The sequence below is a fragment of the Pimephales promelas genome, chromosome 20, assembly GCF_988280905.1.
Source record: "Pimephales promelas chromosome 20, fPimPro1.hap1.1, whole genome shotgun sequence".
Lineage (NCBI taxonomy): Eukaryota > Metazoa > Chordata > Actinopteri > Cypriniformes > Leuciscidae > Pimephales > Pimephales promelas.
Genome location: NC_142788.1, coordinates 14,091,657 through 14,113,081, shown reverse-complemented (window position 1 = coordinate 14,113,081; position 21,425 = coordinate 14,091,657). Strand labels below are relative to the sequence as shown.

Here is a 21,425-nt window from a genome sequence, read left to right as displayed (position 1 = left end):
ATGACTGCTTTCTTCTGTTTAACATTTTGACATTTAACAATGTCTTCTCCTCCATGCAATGAGAATAAAAATGATGCAGTAATTTAGGCCTAACCATATAAAAGTAGCTTCTATAATAGCTTATAGACTAGGCTCCGACTATTAGCTTAGGCTAAATAAGTCTTTTAAGCATATTAGATAACTTTAGTTGATTAAAAGACTTAGGCTTATCTTCACGTCATCCTCGCTCTCAAATGAGCGCTCATGAGCAAATTTAAGTAATGTCGGATTCGTGAATAATCTTTTGAGCATATTAAAAAAACTGATTCCTTCTCCCTTCAGGTCAGATTATCAAATTAAGCTATTAAGGTATGACCCAGCAAAAATATTTTGTTTCCTAGAACATTCTTTTTTTAATGGTTTTTTTTTTATTTTTTTTTTTATTTATTTTTTTTAGATAGGCTATACGTTTTATGTACGGAAATAGAAATAGTTTTTAGTTTGTAAAACATTTCTCTAACGTTATTCTAACGTTTCCCTAACCTCTTTAGCCTACTCTGATATCTTGCTGATAATTTACTCACCCCCATGTCACCCAAGATGTCCATGTCTTTCTTTCTTCAGTCAAAAAGGTCATCAAATTAAGGTTTTTGATGAAAACATTCCAGGACTTTACTGGTAACCAAACGGTTCAAGGTCCAAATAAGAGTTTCAGTGCAGCTTTAAATGACACCAGACGATGAATAAGGGTCTTATCAAGTGAAACGACCAGTCATTTCAAGAATAAATAAAAAAAGTTTAAGTTTTATAAGCTCAAATGTTCGCCTTGCTCTGTACTGTGATGCGCGTTTGTGACTCTTCTGTTTGAACTCGTTCATCAAAATGAACAAATCTTTTTTCGAGTCATTTCGTACATTGAATCAACCAAATGACTCGAAAAAAGATTCATTCATTTTGATGAACGATTTCGAACAGAAGAGTCACAAATGCACATCACAGAACAGAGCAAGGCGACCATTTGTGCTTATAAAACAAAGTTTTTATTTATTTTTGAAATGACTGATCGTTTCGTTATATAAGACCCTTATTCATCACTTGGTGTCGTTTAAAGCCCTTTGAACAGTTTGCACAGAAACTGTCTTTTGGACCTTGAACCGTTTGGTTCCCATTGAAGTCCATTATATGTTGAAAAATCATGGAATGTTTTCATTAAAAACCTTAATTTCTTTTCGACTGAAGAAAGAATGACATGGACATCTTGGATGACATGGGTGTTGAGTAAATTATCAGCAAATTTTTTTTTTTTTTTTTTTTTTAAGTGAACTACTCCTTTAAGTACTATTAAAATCAGATTCTCTAAGGTATCTGTACTTTTACTCAAGTATGGTTTACACATCTGTTGTTACTTTACTGCAACACAATACATGCTCGTCATTTCAATTGCTCTGAAGGTTAAAATGTTTCCAGTCAGTACAAATCAAATGTCACAAAAGAAAAGAAACATTTGCAACAGCGAGCAGGAACCCATCAGACCGTGCATTACACCCTCCAACACGGTGAGATTTCCCACCAGAGCTCGTTCACATTCCTCCACACCTCGTGTAGCGTCAGGCTTTCATTTTCCAGTCTACAGAACCTGAGGTTTAATTAAATGGCAGCGCTCCAGAGAACAAAGCGAGAGAGAGGGGACAGAGGGCGGAGAGGGGCAGGTGTTTCTTCGCCCATCATTTTGACCACCTGAAACGCAGCCAGCAAAGAGGCGCCCTTCTGACTAGTCATAAAACGCACACACAGTTATTCACACACACATTCAGTCCAGCAATCTGTATTTGCTGCAGAACAATAAACTGCTAAGGTCAAAAGTCTAGGGTCAGATTTTGGTCAAAATGGAAATTCATTCACTCACACTCATGTTAATTTGAACTCATCTTTCTTTTCTTTTTCTTTCCGTGGAACATAAAAGGAGATGATAGGATGTCCAAGCTCATTTTTTTCTGTACAATGAAAGTAGACAGCAACCAGTGACTGTCAAGCACTCAAGATAAGATGGCAGCCAGATGTGTGAAGACATCTGGTGTCTCTCCATTGACAAAAACAGACAAGCATGCCTTGACAAGGGACGTCATTCCAAACCTGTATGACTATAAGTAGCCTATATTCTTTTATAGAACAATCTTATAGGAATTTGGTGCCCGTTCTCATCCCAAGGCATCATATACTGACGCTTTTGACATTTCGTCTACATCCAATGCACATGGCACCCTTTAGCGTCAAAATGAGACACATATCTATATGGGCCAGAAGGCGCCTCCTAGTGGTCTAACCCCAGAACTAAACCTACCATAACCGAACAAAGCTCTATGCGTATTATACTACACTATCTCACGACCAATTCGTACAAGTGATTAAAAAGTGGCTAATTCGACCTCACTCGTACGAATTCGTACGATTTGTCCAAACCCACGTGATGGGTAAGTTTAGGGGCGGGATCAGGGGTAGGTCATTCGTACGAATTCATACGAATTGGCCAATTGGTAAAATGTGTACGATTTAGCAAAAGCGTACTAATTCGTACGAGTGAGGTCGTACGAATTGTTACGAATTAGCCACCTCGTAAAATTCGTACAAATTCTCGTGAGATCGGGTTGTGTTATATTGACACTAAAGGGTGCCATGTGCGTTGGATTTAGATGAAATTTCAAAAGTGTCACTATATGACGCCCTAGGATGAGAATGGGTTGGAATTTGAATATTGAATCATTACAGAGTTTTAGTTCCCATTGATTTCCATTGTATAGACAAAAAATATAAATGGAAGTCAATGGCAATGTCAATACTCTTCAAATGATCTCTTTCATGTTCAACAGAAGTAAGTAAGTCATGCAGGTTTGGATGACATCAGGGTGAGAGGATTTTTGTTTTCATTTTTGGATGAACTATACTTCAACTTCCCCTGCTGACTCATGTCACATTTAATGAATGAAGCTTAAGGCTGACGCACTCAAATTTTCGTCTGTCCTACACGTTGACCTCTGAACTTTGCTCTCATAGGAGTATCGCCACAAACTGGCAGGGGTCAAATTGGTGTTTGACTTTGGAAGTCTAGAGTCTTTCTGCTAATGCAACCGAAATCTCATTCACTTCCAAACAAGAACACATTCCACACAGGGCAGACAAACGAAACAAGAGAGACAAATCTCACAACTGAAGGATGAAGGAAATGTCATCCAGCTGTCACATACTTCCTTTATGGACAAGAGAGTCAACTCGGAGAACAAGAGATGAAAGAAAGGTTCTTTGTCTGAAGTGGCTGTGTCAGTGTATTAGTCTCCAGCTCTCCTGGTTGCCGGGGATTTCTTTTAAATAGTGAGAATGATGTGGGAACGCCCTGTTACAGACTCGCCACAGGTCAGCGACTAAACTAGGGCTGTTCCTAAATTATTTTTTTTACAAGATGCATGTGCTCCAGACACTTATTTTTTCTTTCACACAATCTGTTGAGTGTCTGCGAGATTGTTTGATAATGTGTCTCAAACACAGTTCTGATGTGGCTTCTTCATGCACTTTAAAGCCAGTAAGCCACAGACATGATCAGACAGGCCTGATCTTAACTGTGATGTGGTTCTAAGCCCTTGTTCACCTGTCAAAGCTGGACGGTTCAGGATAAAGCAAGTGGTTGTGTACACATGAGAGAGGGAGAAAATAAAACTAGATTTGTGCTCTTTCTTAAAGTCCCCCGTAGTCAATTTTTGTATCCCTTAACCCTTGTGCATCAATTAAAACAATTTACACATAGGTAAAAAGAGGACAAAAATGTCCATGTCAAAAAACTGTCATAAAAACGTGACGCTTTGGAGCACAGACTTAAGTTTGGTATCATTTTAAATAAGAAGACCCTTTGCAGATTATTGCTGAAGTAAAAAAAATAATAAGTAAATCCAAAAAAAAGTTATATAGGTATAAGTTTATGAAAATTATTTATAAAAAATATTTTATATAAAATATACATTTTTTTAAATCAGGTTGAACTCAAAACTGCAATAAAATCAAAGCCATAAATCTAAATAGGTTGTGTTCCAAATTTGAGGATGATATCTCAAAAAATGAGCTTTCGGTAACAGTTTGTTTGGGCGTAGTAACATATTTTCCCCATTGGGTCCCAGCAAAACCCCACTGGTGCTCACAGTGATTGGATTGGAATTTGCAGTTTTTCTCTGTCAGTATTACAAACACACACATGCGCACACACACATATTTTTTTATAACACACATACTAACCACACTCTGACATCCATGCCAACACACCCACACAAATATTGTTCCATAATTTATCCAGTTGGCTCTATAGTATGCCGAAGCAGAAAACAGGAATAAAGCGATATTTGTTTTATTGGCCAAACTTTAAAAAAATGACACCATCTGATAAAAAATAGTAAAAAATAAAATTTTGAAGCCTTGCCATCAGAATGAAAGCCTCTTAAAAAAGATTGCATAATTTTATTGTTAACTGAACCTGGGATTAAAAATGGCAGTTTTAATGGGTTTCAATGGGGACATTTTTGTCCAAAAGGCGCAGAGAGGGAGTATTTTTTGTACCTAATGCAAAAAATATTTTTTTAAGAAAATGACAGTGAAATAGTAAAATTCCAATAAAAATACACACCTGTGCCAAGTTTTTTGCAGTTAGCTTTAACACAGGCAAAGGGATCAAAAAAACAAAACTGAAAAGGACAAAAATGTCCATAAGGATGCACAAGGGTTAACACTCATATTTGATCAGCAAAATGACATTTAAATGTTTTTTCCTTGAAAATAAAATGTATTCATGCCTTAAAAAAGCTTGAATGTAACTCTATAAGTTCTATGAATATGCAAATTAGCCCCACCTCCACTCACTCACTCCATCTCAGAGATCCACTTGTTGGTGATCACAACTTGATCTGATTGGTTGCAAGGTAGTTTGTAACATAAGAAACACCAACGATTTCAAACCTCATATTTGTGAGACTGTCTTTGGTTCACACTGTTAGACTTCGCTGTAATTTTACAGTTACTTACCGCAAAAAAGCCTAGTAAAATACCATTTATATTATTTACGGTTAACTACTGTTATATGCACTGCATTGTGGGTATTTTTTTTTTTTAAATGTACACTTCCTTACTGTATAATATATATTTGAGAATATATGAGAAACAGTCAAAACTGTGAATAAAGTTGTGAATAAAATAAAGTTGCAATTGAGATATGATATTTATTAAATAGATATTCATATCATAAATATGAGAAATAGTAACAATTGTGAGATTTAAAGTTAAGGGCATACTATGAAAATTATTTTGTTCAAATTGAACAAAATTTAAATAATGAGTCAATAAATCAATCCTTGCCTTGATTCACTATGGTATGCCTGTTATATTTTAGGCCAGAGGAGAGTCTGCTGGCAAAAAAAACCCCCAAAAAAAACAACAACAAAAAAACCGCAGCAGCTCGTAATAAAACAAGAATCAACATTGGCTTGGCTTTTCAGCGAGAACTCAGCGAGAATGATTGTATTGTCATTACTTAACAGGTGAGTAAGGTATTTTATTGAACAGATACATTACCATATGTTAGCTCTCTAACAAAGTTCATTGTAATGCATTATCGATTGTAAAGGGTCATAATAATCCGCAGCACAACCAAAACAATGTTCTTCCGCAAAATGCATACAGTTTTGTGCAGAAAAGTTACATAGTGTACCTTAAATGCTATATTTGAGAAACATACCATTGAGAAATTGTCACAATTGTGAGATATTAAGTCTAAAATATGAGAATTAGTCACAATTGAGAGATATTTAGTCTAAAATATGAGAATTAGTCACAATTAAGATATGAAGAGTTCAGATGCAAAAGCCTCTGTGCCATTTGAAATTTCCTTCTAAAATTATAATTTTTATCAAGCTTTTATAAGCTTGTTAAGTTCAGTAATTTCACTTAAATGGCAATGAAGATTACCTATTAATTGTCATTTAAGTGAAATTACTGAACTTAAATATACAAGCTTGATAAAAATGGTCATTCTAGAACAAAATTTCAAATGGCACTTAGAGGCTTTTGCATCTGAACTCTTCATATTTAGTCTAAAATGTGAGAATTAGTCACAATTGAGAGATATTTGGTCTAATATGAGATTTAGTTACAATTGAGATATTTAGTCTAAAATATGAGAATTAGTCACAATTGAGAGATATTTAGTTTAAAATATGAGAATGTCATAATTGAGATATTTAGTCTAAAATATAAGAATTAGTCACAATTGTGAGATTACATTAGTATTGTTAATTTTATTTTACAAACAATGATTTATATAATTATACATTTATTACTATACATTTTATTCTTTTTACTCAAAAGTAGAAACAGGCTTCTATAAAATTGTTGTAAACCTATACGAGATTTAGGTCTTTTTAGTTTTTTTTATTCGCTTTGGTACTATTTTCACAAGTAAGGTGTAGATTTTCAAAACTCTTAGTGCTAATATCACAACAGATCATCAAAAGTGCACTTTTTTCAAACATTTCATCATGTTTTCAACTGTGTTAGTACAATTCACACAATCACAAAGTATCCTTTTCACAACACAAAATAAGTGTTTCATCTACATTATTGTTTCATTCACAGTAACTGCCTTTCATAAAGCTCTTACTATCAAACTTTTGATTTGCATCTCTTTTTGTTCAGTTTAATACGTTTGTCTATTATTTAATCCAACAGATCTTAATGGTTAATCAATTAATCATTTGGTAAACCTATAGATTTTCATTTCAGCAATATACAGTATATGGATTTTGAGAACTACAGAAATAAAATGTGTGTTTGTATGAATATTTAAATTACATGTAACCAGTAACCACACATGATGAATACTCGTTATAGCTATTTTTTTTTCACAATTTTTTTCACAGTCTGACCACAATTGGCCACTATGTACTGTAATGTGTGCACTAAATGTTATGTTTTGTTCTTCTTTAGTTACATTTCATTATAGAAAGTATACCTATATTACAATTATATCTGAAAAATAAAAACTATAATTTGCCTAAATGATTGTAAAGGATGTCTTCATTGATCCTTCATTTGTAGGCCTACATATATGATGGATATTTGGAAATTATAGATTATGTAAATGTTGGGTACTGTAAGTGTATTGCCTAATGTTACAGTAAAACTGTGTAATCTGTCTTTTATAGTACTGTAGCATATTCATTTCAGCACTTCTAAGGCCGATTTGAAACATGTATCTTGCATTGTTTGCTGTTGGACGAACAGATTGTTAAAAGTACTAAACTGAAAGAAGATCATATTGTTGTGTTTCAGTGATTAAACCAAATGTTCTCATTACATATTACAATAATCTTGTGTTTGAAATAATTATTATGTGGACTGAAAACATGTGCAACTGACTGAAAGCATTACATCAGGTTTTGAAAGAATGACTGACTGCGTTACAAGTGTGATCAGTTTGGATTTTTGTACTAAGAGTTTTGAAAATGTACACCTTACTTGTGAAAATAGTACCAAAGCGAATAAAAAAAACTGTAAGCCATCACCACTAATAAAGATCATTGAGATGGTGAGCATGTTCATGTGAAAGAGACGAAAGCACTCAACGTTTGCCTCAAACTCCCCCTACACAAACACACCTGCTCGACGTGTCAGACCCATCAATCCACACATTAATAATTACAGCAGGATCTCAGCACCTCTAATTCCTCATTAATGAGGAGATAAACCACGCTAAACATACACCAGCATTCTGCGCTGCACAAACAATAAAGAACAGAAAATCCTCTTGAAACCAAACTCATATGAAAGGAAATAGCAAAAGAGAGGATTATTTTGCCCCTAGCAAAGACACGAGTGAGGAGTGCGGCATTAAAGTTTCAACAACAAACTTGGTTCCAGTTGAAACACATGGAGTTTAAGTCCTAATCCCAGAGTCAAACAGACATGATGGGTACTAGACAAGTCTCTCCAGTAGCCTAAGCCATTTCACAAACACGTATTTTTAGTGAATAGCTGACACAAATGATGTTCATCGTGCAGGTATAGGCTATATAATATATATATATAGCCTACAGGCATTTAGTTCTTATCAAGTTTTGTTGTAACTGGCATGAAGCCCAGTTATTGTGTTAGCATGAGCGCTACATGCTCTGACTGGATGGCAAGTGCCTACGGGTTTGTATGTTCCACACTCTCTTAAACAACCTATTTAAGAAAACAGTGCTCTTCGTGCTTTTCCCTCGGTTTGGTTAAGCTCACATGCTTTGAAGTTTAGTCTGCATGAAAAGAGATGAACAGAGCGCTAACTGCAGATAAGGAGAACAAAAGGCCGGAGGTCTTGCTAAGTGAGCGGTGAAGCATTTCAGACAAACAGAATACAGTCTAGCCTTTACAATAAGAGAATATTTCTCACAAAGAACATGCATGTAGACAAGCTATAGACGTGATCAACAAGATGTGGATTTTCACTAGCATGCGCACAGCAGACAAGGTGGTTAGCATTGTTGCTTTTAGACAGAATGTTATCATGTTGAAGAGCTCTGCTTTGGTGGCTACAATGGTCGCCGTTCTTTGGTGTCTGGGAGGAGGAATGAGAGTCTTTTGTCAGGAGTGTAACATCAATTAATTGGGAGAAAACACTAGCCCTTTTCTCAGATCTTTGGCTAATGTTTTGGAAAGGTTCTCTTAAAGTTATGAACAAAAATGCTCTTCCAGTAATGTTCATTCAAAGTTAAATAAGGTTATCGAAATGTTAGAACAAAACGTTCATGGGTCGTTCATCTAATGTTTTTTAAATGTTACTACTTAGGCCTACAACTTGTTACAGGTGATGAATTCGGTTCAAAAGTAACGTCCTCATAATGTTTGCTAAATAATAAAATCTAACATTTCCTAAATGTTTTTTTTTTTTTCTAACGTTCACCTAACCAAGAAAATAACATTTTGAATTTTCGGAGAACATTTAGAAATAGGATTTTCCAAACTTACTGGAAACTGGTCAGGTCACATGCATTTTGTGACCTCCTTAAGGGAGAAAAAATATCCTCTGTAAGAAAAGCTGTCGTCCACAATAAGAGAGATGGGCGACAGAAAACCCAGAGCGTTTGAAAATAGCAGCATTTCTTTTTTCCTGATAAACAACAGCTGTCAGTAGCTGTGTAAAAGAACAGGAGACAGACTAAACTGAACAGGACAATGGCTGAGGCAGGTGAAATCACATACAGCAGGGGTCATAGGGCAGTTAAACATACAATAAAAATAAACTGGTCAAAAAATACAGGTAAAAATAAATTGGTCAAACAAAATGTCAAAAATACAGGTAAAAAAGGGGGCCACAATTTTACCCAAGTTATATTCACAGTACCTAGTCAAAACAGACTTGAGTAAACGTAAAATATTTAGAATTGTATATACCACCGTTATTGTTAACTAAATCTAGATCTATAAAAATGTGTTTTTGTTAATTGAAAAAGCTGAATTAAATATATTTATATTCTTTGTATCAAATAAACTAACAAAATAAATGTAAGTACTAAAATTACTAAAACTTAAAAATATATAAAAGACAAAAAGAAATGAATAAATGCAAAACAAACAAAAAAAAATACTAAAACACTGCATACTTCGTAATTATCAAAAAATAATAATATTTCTTGAAAAAAGGGTTTTAGAAATGGCCCTAAAAAAAAATGTTTTCATGATTTGTAATCACAACATTTTTTCTTTTGTTAAATCAACTTAGATAATTTATATAGTTCAGAAAACATCATATTTTTGAGTTTCTGGTGATTAAATTAATCTCCTTCATTGTGTTAACTCAATTAGGGCTGTGAAACGATTAATCGCGATTACTAAAAAACGATTCGTTGGCCGAACAACCATTACTTATAAAAGTAATTGGATCAAACATAAAAAATTAAGTATTCATAACTTTTCAACGTTTACTTAACATATATAGTGTGTGTAACACAAAAATATAAGTTACTAGGTGCACTTAAATGTATAAATAAAATGAAAAATACATAAGGCATGTCAACTTGCGTCAAAATTAAGTAAATCTAGCATATCATTTTAAGTACTATATGAGCCACGTGATATGCAATTTCCCGTGATGCCTATCCAGACAAAAATTAAGCCATTTTATTTCACAGCACATGTGAAGACGTTGAGAAGAGGTAAGCTTATTTTTATACTTAGGCCTACACATGATCATTTATTGCATTTTTGGTCAAGAAATTTACTTTTAACTGAATTTCAGAATTGCTACAATTTTTGCATCAACAATTAGAAACGTGTTACGAATGTAAACGTTTGTAGTCTACATGTAAATGAATGAAATAAGTGTTTTGCACGCGAGTATTTGAAGAGTATATTGTGTTTTTTCAAAATATATGACCATGATGTTGGCTTATGCATTAATGGTGTGTTCACACAGAACGTGAATTTAATTATTTCCGATAGCAGATTACATTCATAGTCAATGCAAAGACGCGAAGACGCATCATTCGCGCCGGGCGTCGCGAATTGGGTGACTCGTTTGCCGCGAATGTCTTCCTCGGTAGAAAAATTTTAACTTGAGCGGGCTGCGGAAGATTAAGCATCTAACTAGACGCGACGTGTTTGACGCGTTCGGTTACCCATTCGGAGGCGCTTTCTCCCCCGATAGCCTATTATAGGCCTACTTTATTAGCGAGTTGTTTTTGGATAAAACAAATGTAGGCTACCTTGCATATTTACAAATTCCCATATTCTCTATCTATAGGCTACATGGATCGCGGGGAAGGGGGCTTTGGGCGCGGGTTAGCCTACTTTTGGTAACGTTAACATAAATATTACATTCAAAAACACATTGCCTACAGCTCCGTGTGCACAATTTATCATTAAATAATGGCAATCTTGATTCTAGCACAATATTATTCCTAAATGACAGCGACAATTCAGTAAATTAAACCTTCAAAATTATTATCAAAATAAGTAAATACCCTTTAAACAAAAGTTTAGCTTCAAATAAAGATAGATCTTTACTGTTTTCCTGTAGTTACTGTTAAAATATTTTTGAATAGATTCGTTCAAAACCTCTGGACAAAAGTCATTAATTAACTTCTATTTTGTTTAAATTAATAGATATTAATAGACTAATTTTTATATTTATAGGCATTTAATAATGGACTAATTTGTTACATTCAATCGTTTTTTATTGATTTTTGAAAAAAAAAAATATAGGCCTATATATATTCTGCCCACCAAGCCTTCATTTCTTTGATCCAAGAAAAAACTGTAATATTGTGACTATTATTATTATTATTTTAACAACTATTTTCTATTTTAATATATTTTAAGATGCAATTTAAAAGTTTTGGGTAAAAAATAAATAATAAAGTGAAATGCTTTATTGTGTATGATTTGCATGTTTAATTTATTTTAAGACATGTAAGCTGAAGATCTAAAATAAGTTAAAATGGTTGGTTCAACTGATTTAATTGTCTTATTTTTATATATAAATGAGCTTAAATGTTAAGTAAACAGAACTAAGATTTGTTTTGATCTCACATGGCCTGCACTGTTGGACTGTTGGATTTACTTAAAAGATATATGCACCATTTTTGCGTCATACTTTTTAAGTAATCCGTAATCATTTAATTAAGTAAATTTTTAACTTGGAATAATTTTACATAAAATAAACTTAAATATTTTAGTTCACGTGACATTCTTTACTTAAAAATATATGTAACGTGATGCATACATTTTTAAGTAAAGAATGTTGCGTGAACTCAAATAATTAAGTACATATAACAAAGATTTTCTTGTTAATTTTAAGTAAAATTATTCCAAGTTGGGATTACTTAAAAAGTATGATGCAAAAATGGTGCATATATATTTTAAGTAAATCCAACACATCATTTTTTAGAGTGTATGTAAACACAAACTTTCATTTTGAATGCGATTAACCGTTTCACAGCCCTAAACACAATTTTTCCATTTCAATGAACTTAATTTTAGGGCAACCAGCTTACTTATTTTTTTTTAAGTTAAACCAACAATATTTTTTTTTACAGTGTAACTTGACCAATTCTACAGACCGGATCGATTTTCAAAGTTACTGAAAAGAACTGTAAATCTGTTTGTTTAATAAAAAGTAAAAAAAAAAAAAAAAAAAAACTATTAACCTACCTGAAAATTTCAATACCTGAGGAGATAATTTTACAATTTGCCACGATGACCTAAAAAACAAAACAAAACATGTAGCCTAAAAAAATAGCCTACTAAAGAGCAAAAAGGATTTTCATGACAAGCATCCTCTGACATGTAGGAACAGGATGACTTCCGAACTGTGTGTATAGCTGCTAAATTTTATCATTCTACCAACAACAAGCGTGTTGTCAGACATTAGGCCACGATGACAGAGAAACACAGCACACCTGTTTGGGCCAACACAGTTATTACTCTGTTATTCAGTTCCACAGCTGTAATCTCACACACACTCTTTAATAATGGACTAACAAAGCTTGAGCCATACCCCGTACCTGATTCTCCTCATGTAATGACTGCTTTATAGCAACCATAGTGGCAAACCTAGAGTCAGCGAGTGAAAGCAGCCGTGTCCAAACTCAGTACTGGACGGCCACTGTCCTGCAGAGTTTAGCTCCAACTTGCCTCAACACACCTGTTTGTACGTTTTTAGCATGCCTAAATGACCTTCAAGGAGTGTTTAATTGGGGATGGAGCTAAACTCTGCAGGACCGAGTTTGGACACCCCTGCTCTAAAGGCACAAGCATGTTTATTTCTAGGACGTTTCAGGATTTTCAGTCCAACAGTTTAAATAGCGTTGATCCCTACCGCCATCTAGTGGTGATATCTCCTGACTGCAAACTACAGGCACTGGCTACTTTATTAGCTAGAACCGGGTTGGACCCATTTTTGCCTTCAAAACGTATTTAATTCTTTGTGGCATAAATTCAACAAGGTGCTGGAAACATTCCTCAGAGATTTTGCTCCATCTCGCAGCAGATTTGTCATCTGCACATCCATGATCACTCTAAAAATTGCTGGGTTGTTTTTAACCAAACTTTGGGTCAGATATGGACAAACCCAGCCATTGGTTTACACTTTTTAATTACATCTTCAACCCAGCGTTTGCCCATATTTGACCCAAAGTTGGGTTAAAACAACCCAGCATTTTGAGAGTGATTTGAATCTCCCGTTCCACCACATCCCAAAGCTGCTCTATTGGATTGAGATCTGGAGACTGCAGAGGCCATTTGAGTTTAGAGAATTCTAGAAATCAGTTTGAGATTGTTTGATTGTGACATGGAAGTAGCCATCAGAAGATTGGCACTGTTGTCCTATAGTGATGGATGTGGTCTGCAACAATTCTCAGGTAGGCTGTGGCATTTAACATGACAAATGTAAGTATTTCAAAGTTAGGATGACTGTCTATTGTCTAAAAATGAGGAAAATCATATAAATAAAGAGACATCCAAAACAAATTCTAAAAAACAAGATGCTATACAACTGCAAACCCCCCTCAACACCAGAAATGAATACACCAACAGAAAGACATGTAAATACCGTTTTATTGTAAGAAATGGACTTCAGTTAAAAATGTGGAACTCTTAACAGCCTGCAAGTACAAAAACAGGGAGAGAGACAGTTTGGTCGTGGTGCGGGCCCCACTATGTACCTTTGCTACAGATTGTTCTTAAAGGCCACAGAGCATTGAAAGAAAGGAGGGAAGGGTGAATCACTGCATTTCACAGACATTACCTGCTTCCAAACAACTTCCACATTTTTACTTGCATCCACCACTATTTAGCCATTCGGATTATGAAATTACAATGAGATATTTGTCAGAAATGTGAGTGTCACTTGTATTCCTATCGTCTCCTATTTAAAACGGACATAACGAACGCTGTTATATCCACCCAACTGCAGCAACATTTCTAATCCAATAAACCAAAAGAACCAGCAGAGGCTTTTCTAGCACAAACAGGCAAGTTCTCAAGGGTCAAGGTATTTCATAGCACCAATAAAAACTGTTTGCCTGCTTTGCGTGTGCTACTGATGTAAAATGCAACATTGAGAACTACACACCGAGAAAAATTCATATCGACCGAGAATGACCCGTGCACATGAAAACAATGAAACTACACAAAGAAAGTCAGTTCGCACAGTGATCATAATCATCGTGAATCTCCAAAAACAACAAATGAAGTGAAGAGATCATTGCTTAGAAGAAGCAACTCAAAGATCAAAACCAGAAAGCTGTTTTTGTTTTTTATTTTTAGAAAATGAGTGAGCCTCATTTAGTTAATATTTTTAGTGTTTTTTTTTGCATTTGTATCATCAGCCTGACATGGTTATTTCGGGACTGGTCTTGAAAGAGTGCAATCTTTTAAAATAGCTCAAAGGATTTCATGGATTATCTTGTGTGGTCTGAAATAATCAATATTCTGCTGCTGCAATTTCTACAAATAATAATTAAAAGAAAAAAATAAAACGCTTGAATTACAAACATTTGCCAAAAGAGAGAGCGAATAAAGAATAGAAAAAAGCATTAAATATAAGGCAGTAAAAACAGGTAGAAAACGGGCAGTGTTTGTCTTGTCAACTCAAAATTTGTCCTTGAGTCCACCAATGTAGTGGCTGGGATAATTCTTTAAAACGAACGCAATAAAATATTTTTACTCGTGCAACTGTGGCGCTACAGTACACTAGCGTCTTGTAGACCAAAGCGCACGACTGAGTGTTAATACACACGTCACTACATCCATGAAACAAAGAAAAGACAAACATCAGACTGAGTCCACTCCCTCCAGACAGTCTGTATAAGGCACAGTCACTGAGGATAGACTGGAGCGCTGGTGACTGCTATCTGCCTTACGCTAAAGCAAGCACCAAAAACTATGAGTGGAACCTAGTGAGAAGTGAGAAGGTTTTTGCAATGAACTAACGCACGTTTTGTCGTTTTGTGTCAGTAAGGTACGGGTCCTGAATGAGACATGGTCACAGATATGCATCACAGCAGTGAGGGAGGAGACGCCACCAATAAAACACTACAGACGTTTCAGAGACATTTAAAATAAGATAAATACATTTGCAGGTGTCTGAAGTTGCTAAAAGAAGAAAACAATATTAGATTGTATCTTACAGACAGGAAACGCACTCTTCCTCGGAGCGAAACGGGAGTATTGTGTCAGCCAGAGGTCTGAGGGCATTAAAACTGTTCTTTCAACATGATGTGTGTCTATGCATGCTTTAGCAGATGCGATGGGATTCGATATGGATTTAGTTCGGAATAGTCCAAATGCGTAACGGGGTGTGTGGATGGGAAGGTGGGAGGTGAGTGACTGGAGAGGACGGGAATGGAGAGAGTGAGAGGAGGGTAAAACTGCAACAAGTCACGAGTATTAGAACTCCTCCTGGTCCTCTGACTCAGCGTCTGGTATGACAAATCCCTCCTGAGAGAGAGCAAAAGAAAGGAGGAAAGAGACAGACGAGAGAGAGAGTGAGTCACCTGATAACAGAAGTCTAGCCATTTAAAGATTGTTCCAAGAATGTGTTTCTCAACTCATTTGAGGGGTAAACCTGTTGTGTGGTGAACATGTAGCAAACAGTAGAAAGATAGTAAACAGGAGACAAGTAACGACACGCCAATATATTTGTAACGACACGTCAATATGGATCGATGCAATCAATCAAAAGATGTGCGTTTATGCAATGCATACTAAAACGATTCCAAGTAATAATAATAAAAAAAGTCACATTTTTGGTGTTGATGTTCCAATTACACTCGTTCTTTATTGGAATTGATGGTTCTATGAAGATCATTTAGCATGCATAGAACTTTTCTATTGCACAAAAAATTCTTTATAGAGGAAAGGTTTTATGGGAACATGAAATGGTTATTCTATGGCATCACTGCAAAAACCCATTTTTGGAACTTTTATTTTTAAGACTATAGATTTTGCCATTTTCAGAGATTTCAATTAAATATTCATGTTATATTTTGGCCACATTTGTGAGTAAATAAAACTGATGATGTAAAATAGGCATATAAAACATGTTAAATCATAATCGTATAGTGGCATGATGTCTTGACGTTTCGCTGGCTTAAAGGATTAGTTCACCAAAAAATAAGCCCTGTAACCCATTTTGTTAATCTTCAAAATAGAAATGAAGATATTTGATTGAAATTCTGAGAAATTTCTCATGTATTATGCAGCATAATTGAGCTTCAGCAAGAACCAATGAGGTTCATTTGTCATGTTACGCAGCACACTTGAGCTTCAGCAAGAACCAATGAGGTTTGTTCTTGTGCATCAAGCTTCTGTTTGTTCGCCGATCAATGTTTATATGTAAATAAAAGCCTAAATTCAATCCATTCTTCATATAAAGTGATTTTGTCTTCAGAAAATTTGGACTAAACTACTTCATATGGATTAGTTTTGCAATGTCTTTCTGAAGTGTCAAAGTGGTAGATCTGAAATCTCTAAAATTTCATTTAAAATATCTGTTTTGAAGGTTCACGAAAGTCCTACGGGTTTGGAACGACATATGGTTGAGTAATTGATGTCAATTTTTAAAAAAAATTTGTGAGAACTAACTCATTAAAATATTGGGGTCCTACACTATCTCAGTGACCCCCATGGTAATAAACAATCACTTATGAAATATATTAATCGTGGCTGAATACTAAAAACGCATTCCTACAAAAGTCATATCTGCCAATGCATAGCATGACATAATACTGTATCATGAGGCAGATGAAAATACGTATAACATCACATTTCTCTATTAAGGGTCTTATTAGAAACACAAGTCAGAGAATATTGTTCATATTTTTTTTGTGAGATTGCAGTTGTGTTGGACTCACGTCTGTGGCATAAAGAATATCCACAATCCTCTGCAGGGTGGGGTCTCCTTCACCATCCTTCTCTTGACAGATCAGCTCAATGTTCCTCAGTTTACCAAAGTAAAAGTCCCGCTCCTTCTCCATGTCCTGGATCGTAGACTTTAACATATTTAACTGAAAGTAACCAAACAAACATTTTAGTAGTGATGGGTAATATTTCAGATTAACATAATGATGCGAGAATGTACACAGTATAACAAACCTCGTGAATAAGCTCTGCCCTTTCTTCATCGCCACCTGCACCAGGTCTCCGCGCAGAGCTAGGCACCATCTTGGGTGTTACCTTGGCAACGGCTGCTCTCTGTGGTGCTATGGGAAACAAGCAATCACAAAATCTAACTGACTAATAATATTTTGGTTGACTAAGCCTCTCTACATCGACTAACATTTAGTCGACTATTAGGGAGAAGCCCAGCTACAGACGCTAAAGAAGTTTAAAACCTTCATACCGATTACAGAAGCTGCTTTGGCTGTCTTGACCGGAATAGACTAAATTTTATCTAAATTACGACATATGCACTCAACGACAAATTCAGAAAAGTTAGTACGAGTTCATTCCCTCAAGGCAAGATCATTGTAATGCTGTACTGGGTAGTTGCCCTGCAAACTTAATCACTCTAGCTTTTTCCAAAATGCAGCATCCCTATTAAACATCACATGCATTTTAAAATCTTGCTAATTACTTACAAAACACTAAATAGTCTAGCTCCCAAGTACTGGAGCGAGCTCTTAACGCATTACAGTCCTTCGCGTCTATTGCGATCTCAAAAAGTTGATAATACCTAGATTATCAAAATCCACTGCAGGCAGTAAATCATTTTCCCATTTAGCACCCAAACTTTGAATTAGTCTTTCTAGCCTTGTTCGGGAAGCAGACACACCTAGTCAGTTTAAATCTATACTAAAAACACATCTCTTTTACCTGGAATTAACATCATACATTATCAATTTCTAAATGGTTGGGTTGGGGTGGAGAAGTGAGTCATCTCACTGACTCCAAAATTCTGATTGGCAGTGTAGTTCTTACACTGAACATTTGACCTATTTGGGCAGCTGTATACAATACGGACACTTATTCTACACTTAAGTCTAAAATACTAAAACCATGAGGTTTAAACAGTTGATGCAAAGAGACCAACCTGCATTCATAATCTTCTTGGGCTTGCTGAGGGCAGGCATGGAGGGGTTGGGTACAGGCATGGTGTCCTGGCCCTGTCGAGCCTCCACTGGATCATAGTCTTTTCCATCATAGTTGGCATCAAAAAACTTCTTAAACCACTGAACGAATTCAAAATTGTCTTGAAATTTGCCCTTCACCAATTTGTCAACGGGGATAATCTGATGAGAAAAACGCATCCGGATATCATTTCATGGATTCATCAGATATAACTACATTTGAGGACATTACGCAATTAATAAACACCAAACAGAACTGTGAAATCAGGATTGTTCCAAACACATGGAAACCCCAAAACACCATAAAGTCACAAGCTTGAGAAAAAAGCCCTCTGTGTGCTTCTGCATGTAATACAGAAATTACACAAACTTTAAGTTTACAACGCCTATCTTCCAAATTACTGAGAGGTAGGCCAATATTGTACACCTATCTAAATTAAACACCAGCCCCTCCCAGACACAAACCACAATCCTTTAAAGTCCCTGTAAAGTCAAAAGTATGTCACACCACAGAAAAATCTTTTATATTAGCCACCCAGCCAAATTTGAATGATAAAAAAGCCACCAAGTAAATAAAATAAGCTATCAAAATCTTGAAAAAACGAGAAGTATTCTCAGCTCTCAAACACTTGGGGCGTGTCCGCTGGCTGCGCTGAAACCACGCCCTCTCGCAGGAAAGCTGTCGACGGTGAGATCACCGGCCGCTACTGCTTTCGGGACGGGAGGATAAAGGCTGAGGCGGGAAATAGTCAGTTCGGCCCCGTTCACCAGTAACAGCGAATTATCAGTGAATCCCAGTTTTCTGATGAAAGTGAAAATGATCACCACAGAAGCGGGTTTTGGCGGTGATCCTCAGCTCTCCATTAAGGTGGCTCTTCACAAAATTAATCAACCTCTTCTTGATGTGATCGTTTTTCGGAAATTAAATAAGGACACAGATCTGTTTTGTTCGTGATCGCATCCAGGTAGTACGCATTTCCGCGACAAAGGGATAGCTAGCAAACTGTAGGCTGTAGTAACTAGTGCTGACAGTAACTCGCAATTGAGCGGCAAACTGATGTGAATGTGCTCTATTGTTAGGGGAGGGGCCAGCCTCAGTGGCCTCTGGCACTCCAGTGCGTCATCAAGTATGGGCGTGTCCAGGAGCTCAGTGGCCGCCGTTTTAGCCCCGCCCAAGAAATCTACAATTCAGTTCTTCACATTTCACAGTCTTTGTAATATGTTTTAGCAATAGATTTCTAACATTTATAATGCGGTTAGAATTGCCTTTACAGGGACTTAAAAAAAAAGAATTGGTAATGTTTGAGGCTTGTCAACAAGATATAATTGTCTCCCATCTACAATAAAAATACCCTATTCAAGTGAATATGATTCCTGTGATGAAATTTAATAACATTTAGTTGTTTGTTACTAAATTTAAAAAAGTCTGTAAAAACTTCTGTTTTCTGAACCTGACCACACAAACACTGGTTGTACAGACAAGCTTGAGGAAAAGAAAATAAGCAACTCACTTTGTCAACTCCCATCCTTTTGAAGGCAGCCTGTAATATCTTAAAATTGTGTATGTATTCATGCTCTAACTTTGCACCAAATTTAACTTTCTTCAGAGGTATGCAGCCTGGGAACAGCATGTCCATGAACTGGCAGTAGGCTGCACCTGTGGGAAAGATTATAACAGTTCCATTACTTCAAAACATTAACATTATATAGTACTACAAAAGAGCATACAGGCCTTACTACAAAAGAGCACACAGGCCTTACAACTCACCTGAACATAAAAGCTCGATCTTAGTGAAGTTCATCTGTAGAGACTCATTGATCCATGCGAGCATGTCATGGCGACTCAGATTGTCGCTAGTCACTGAGGTGGAATATACGTTCACAGCCATTTCCTAAAGATAAATGAGACATCATGATGAGTAACCATGCAAAGACTGTAAATTGTTAGTGTGGAAACTAGGGCATTATAATATAATCATTCATTCATCATCATGATATAAAATAATTATTCAGTTTAAAATCTCAATTTTTCTATAAAGGATGTTTTCAAATATCATACATTATCCATGCTGTAATATAAAGAAACATAAGCACTTCAATGAATGTACTGTTATGCATTTTGTCACATGGGTGACACAGGGAGTGTACCATGAATATTTAATGTCGGATTTCAACTCAACATTTCCTCTGTGCTCTGTCCATCCATCAACCAAACACACAGAAATAATCTTATCAGTCAACTAATACATTGATATGTAACAGAATGACCACCTTGAAGATAATATAATGTGCCTAAACCTAGTCAGTGTAATATACTGACTGTAATACATCGTGATGGCAATACGCCAGAATGAGTCTCAAGACAGCTGAGCAGATGCTGAGAAAAGAGACAGCAGTAATGTCAGTCACTCTGGCAGTGTCTTAAAAATAGTAAACCAAACCCCTAAACTAAGCACGCCTGATTCAAGTGCTCATTTGACGAAAATTATTCTCTTGCTCGGCAGCTCGCAAGGTTTTGAGACACAGCCCTGAGTCACACACCGCCTCAGCTGCTCATCCACATCCAGGCCTCGCCTTCCCCTCTATAACCCTTACAAACGGGGGGGATTTACAGACATTTACTACAACGAGTAGACGCAAATGAATAAACGTATTTGGTCAAACTGCAAATACGACCTCATAGAAAGCAGGACCAACGACATATAAGACAAGCCAAGCAAATGCTTTGTCCCATAAAACATCAGAAACAGCAGCTTCCGTTAGCGACCGGGGCTAAGCGTTCATTTCAGAGCACTCGTTAAAAACAAAACAATTTCCAACGGGCATAAAACGCTTTATCTGCGCCGTCACAACATAAAAACTATATCTCTGTGTGTTTATTTTATGAAATAAAAGAAAATAAATAATATCTAACGGCATTTGAGCTGTCTCAGGCGAGTTTTACCTCTTTTCCGCCGGCGCCTCTTTCTCTCGGATCATGCGTCGGTTTGTTCTTTGGGCGTGTTACGTCATTACGTACACGTACGTAGGGAAATACTGTGGCAAATACTTTACAAAATAAGAGTCTTTCTGTCTCACTGCTTTCATTTTTTTGTAAATTGAAGCAATTATATTACTAAAATTTGATTGATGTAAACTAAATAAGATTTGTTTTTGGATAGATGTTAGATGATAGATGGATAGATATATAGATGAATATATTTATATATATATGTGTGTGTGTGTGTGTGTATACAGGATATATATATATATATATATATATATATATATATATATATATATATATATATATATATATATATATATATA

The 21,425-nt window shown here is 35.7% G+C and overlaps 1 protein-coding gene across 1 annotated transcript; it reads right to left on the bottom strand.

The window, feature by feature from the left end:
- Positions 1-14,975: 14,975 nt before the first annotated feature.
- Positions 14,976-21,157, bottom strand: mapre1b (microtubule-associated protein, RP/EB family, member 1b). Its single transcript, XM_039652460.2, has 7 exons — positions 21,061-21,157; positions 19,885-20,008; positions 19,628-19,773; positions 18,080-18,278; positions 17,143-17,249; positions 16,902-17,054; positions 14,976-15,486 (listed from the first exon to the last, which is right to left on the bottom strand). Exons 2-7 carry the CDS (start codon positions 20,003-20,005, stop codon positions 15,436-15,438), a joined length of 777 nt encoding a protein of 258 aa, XP_039508394.1. The 5' UTR covers positions 20,006-20,008; positions 21,061-21,157; the 3' UTR covers positions 14,976-15,435.
- Positions 21,158-21,425: the final 268 nt, after the last annotated feature.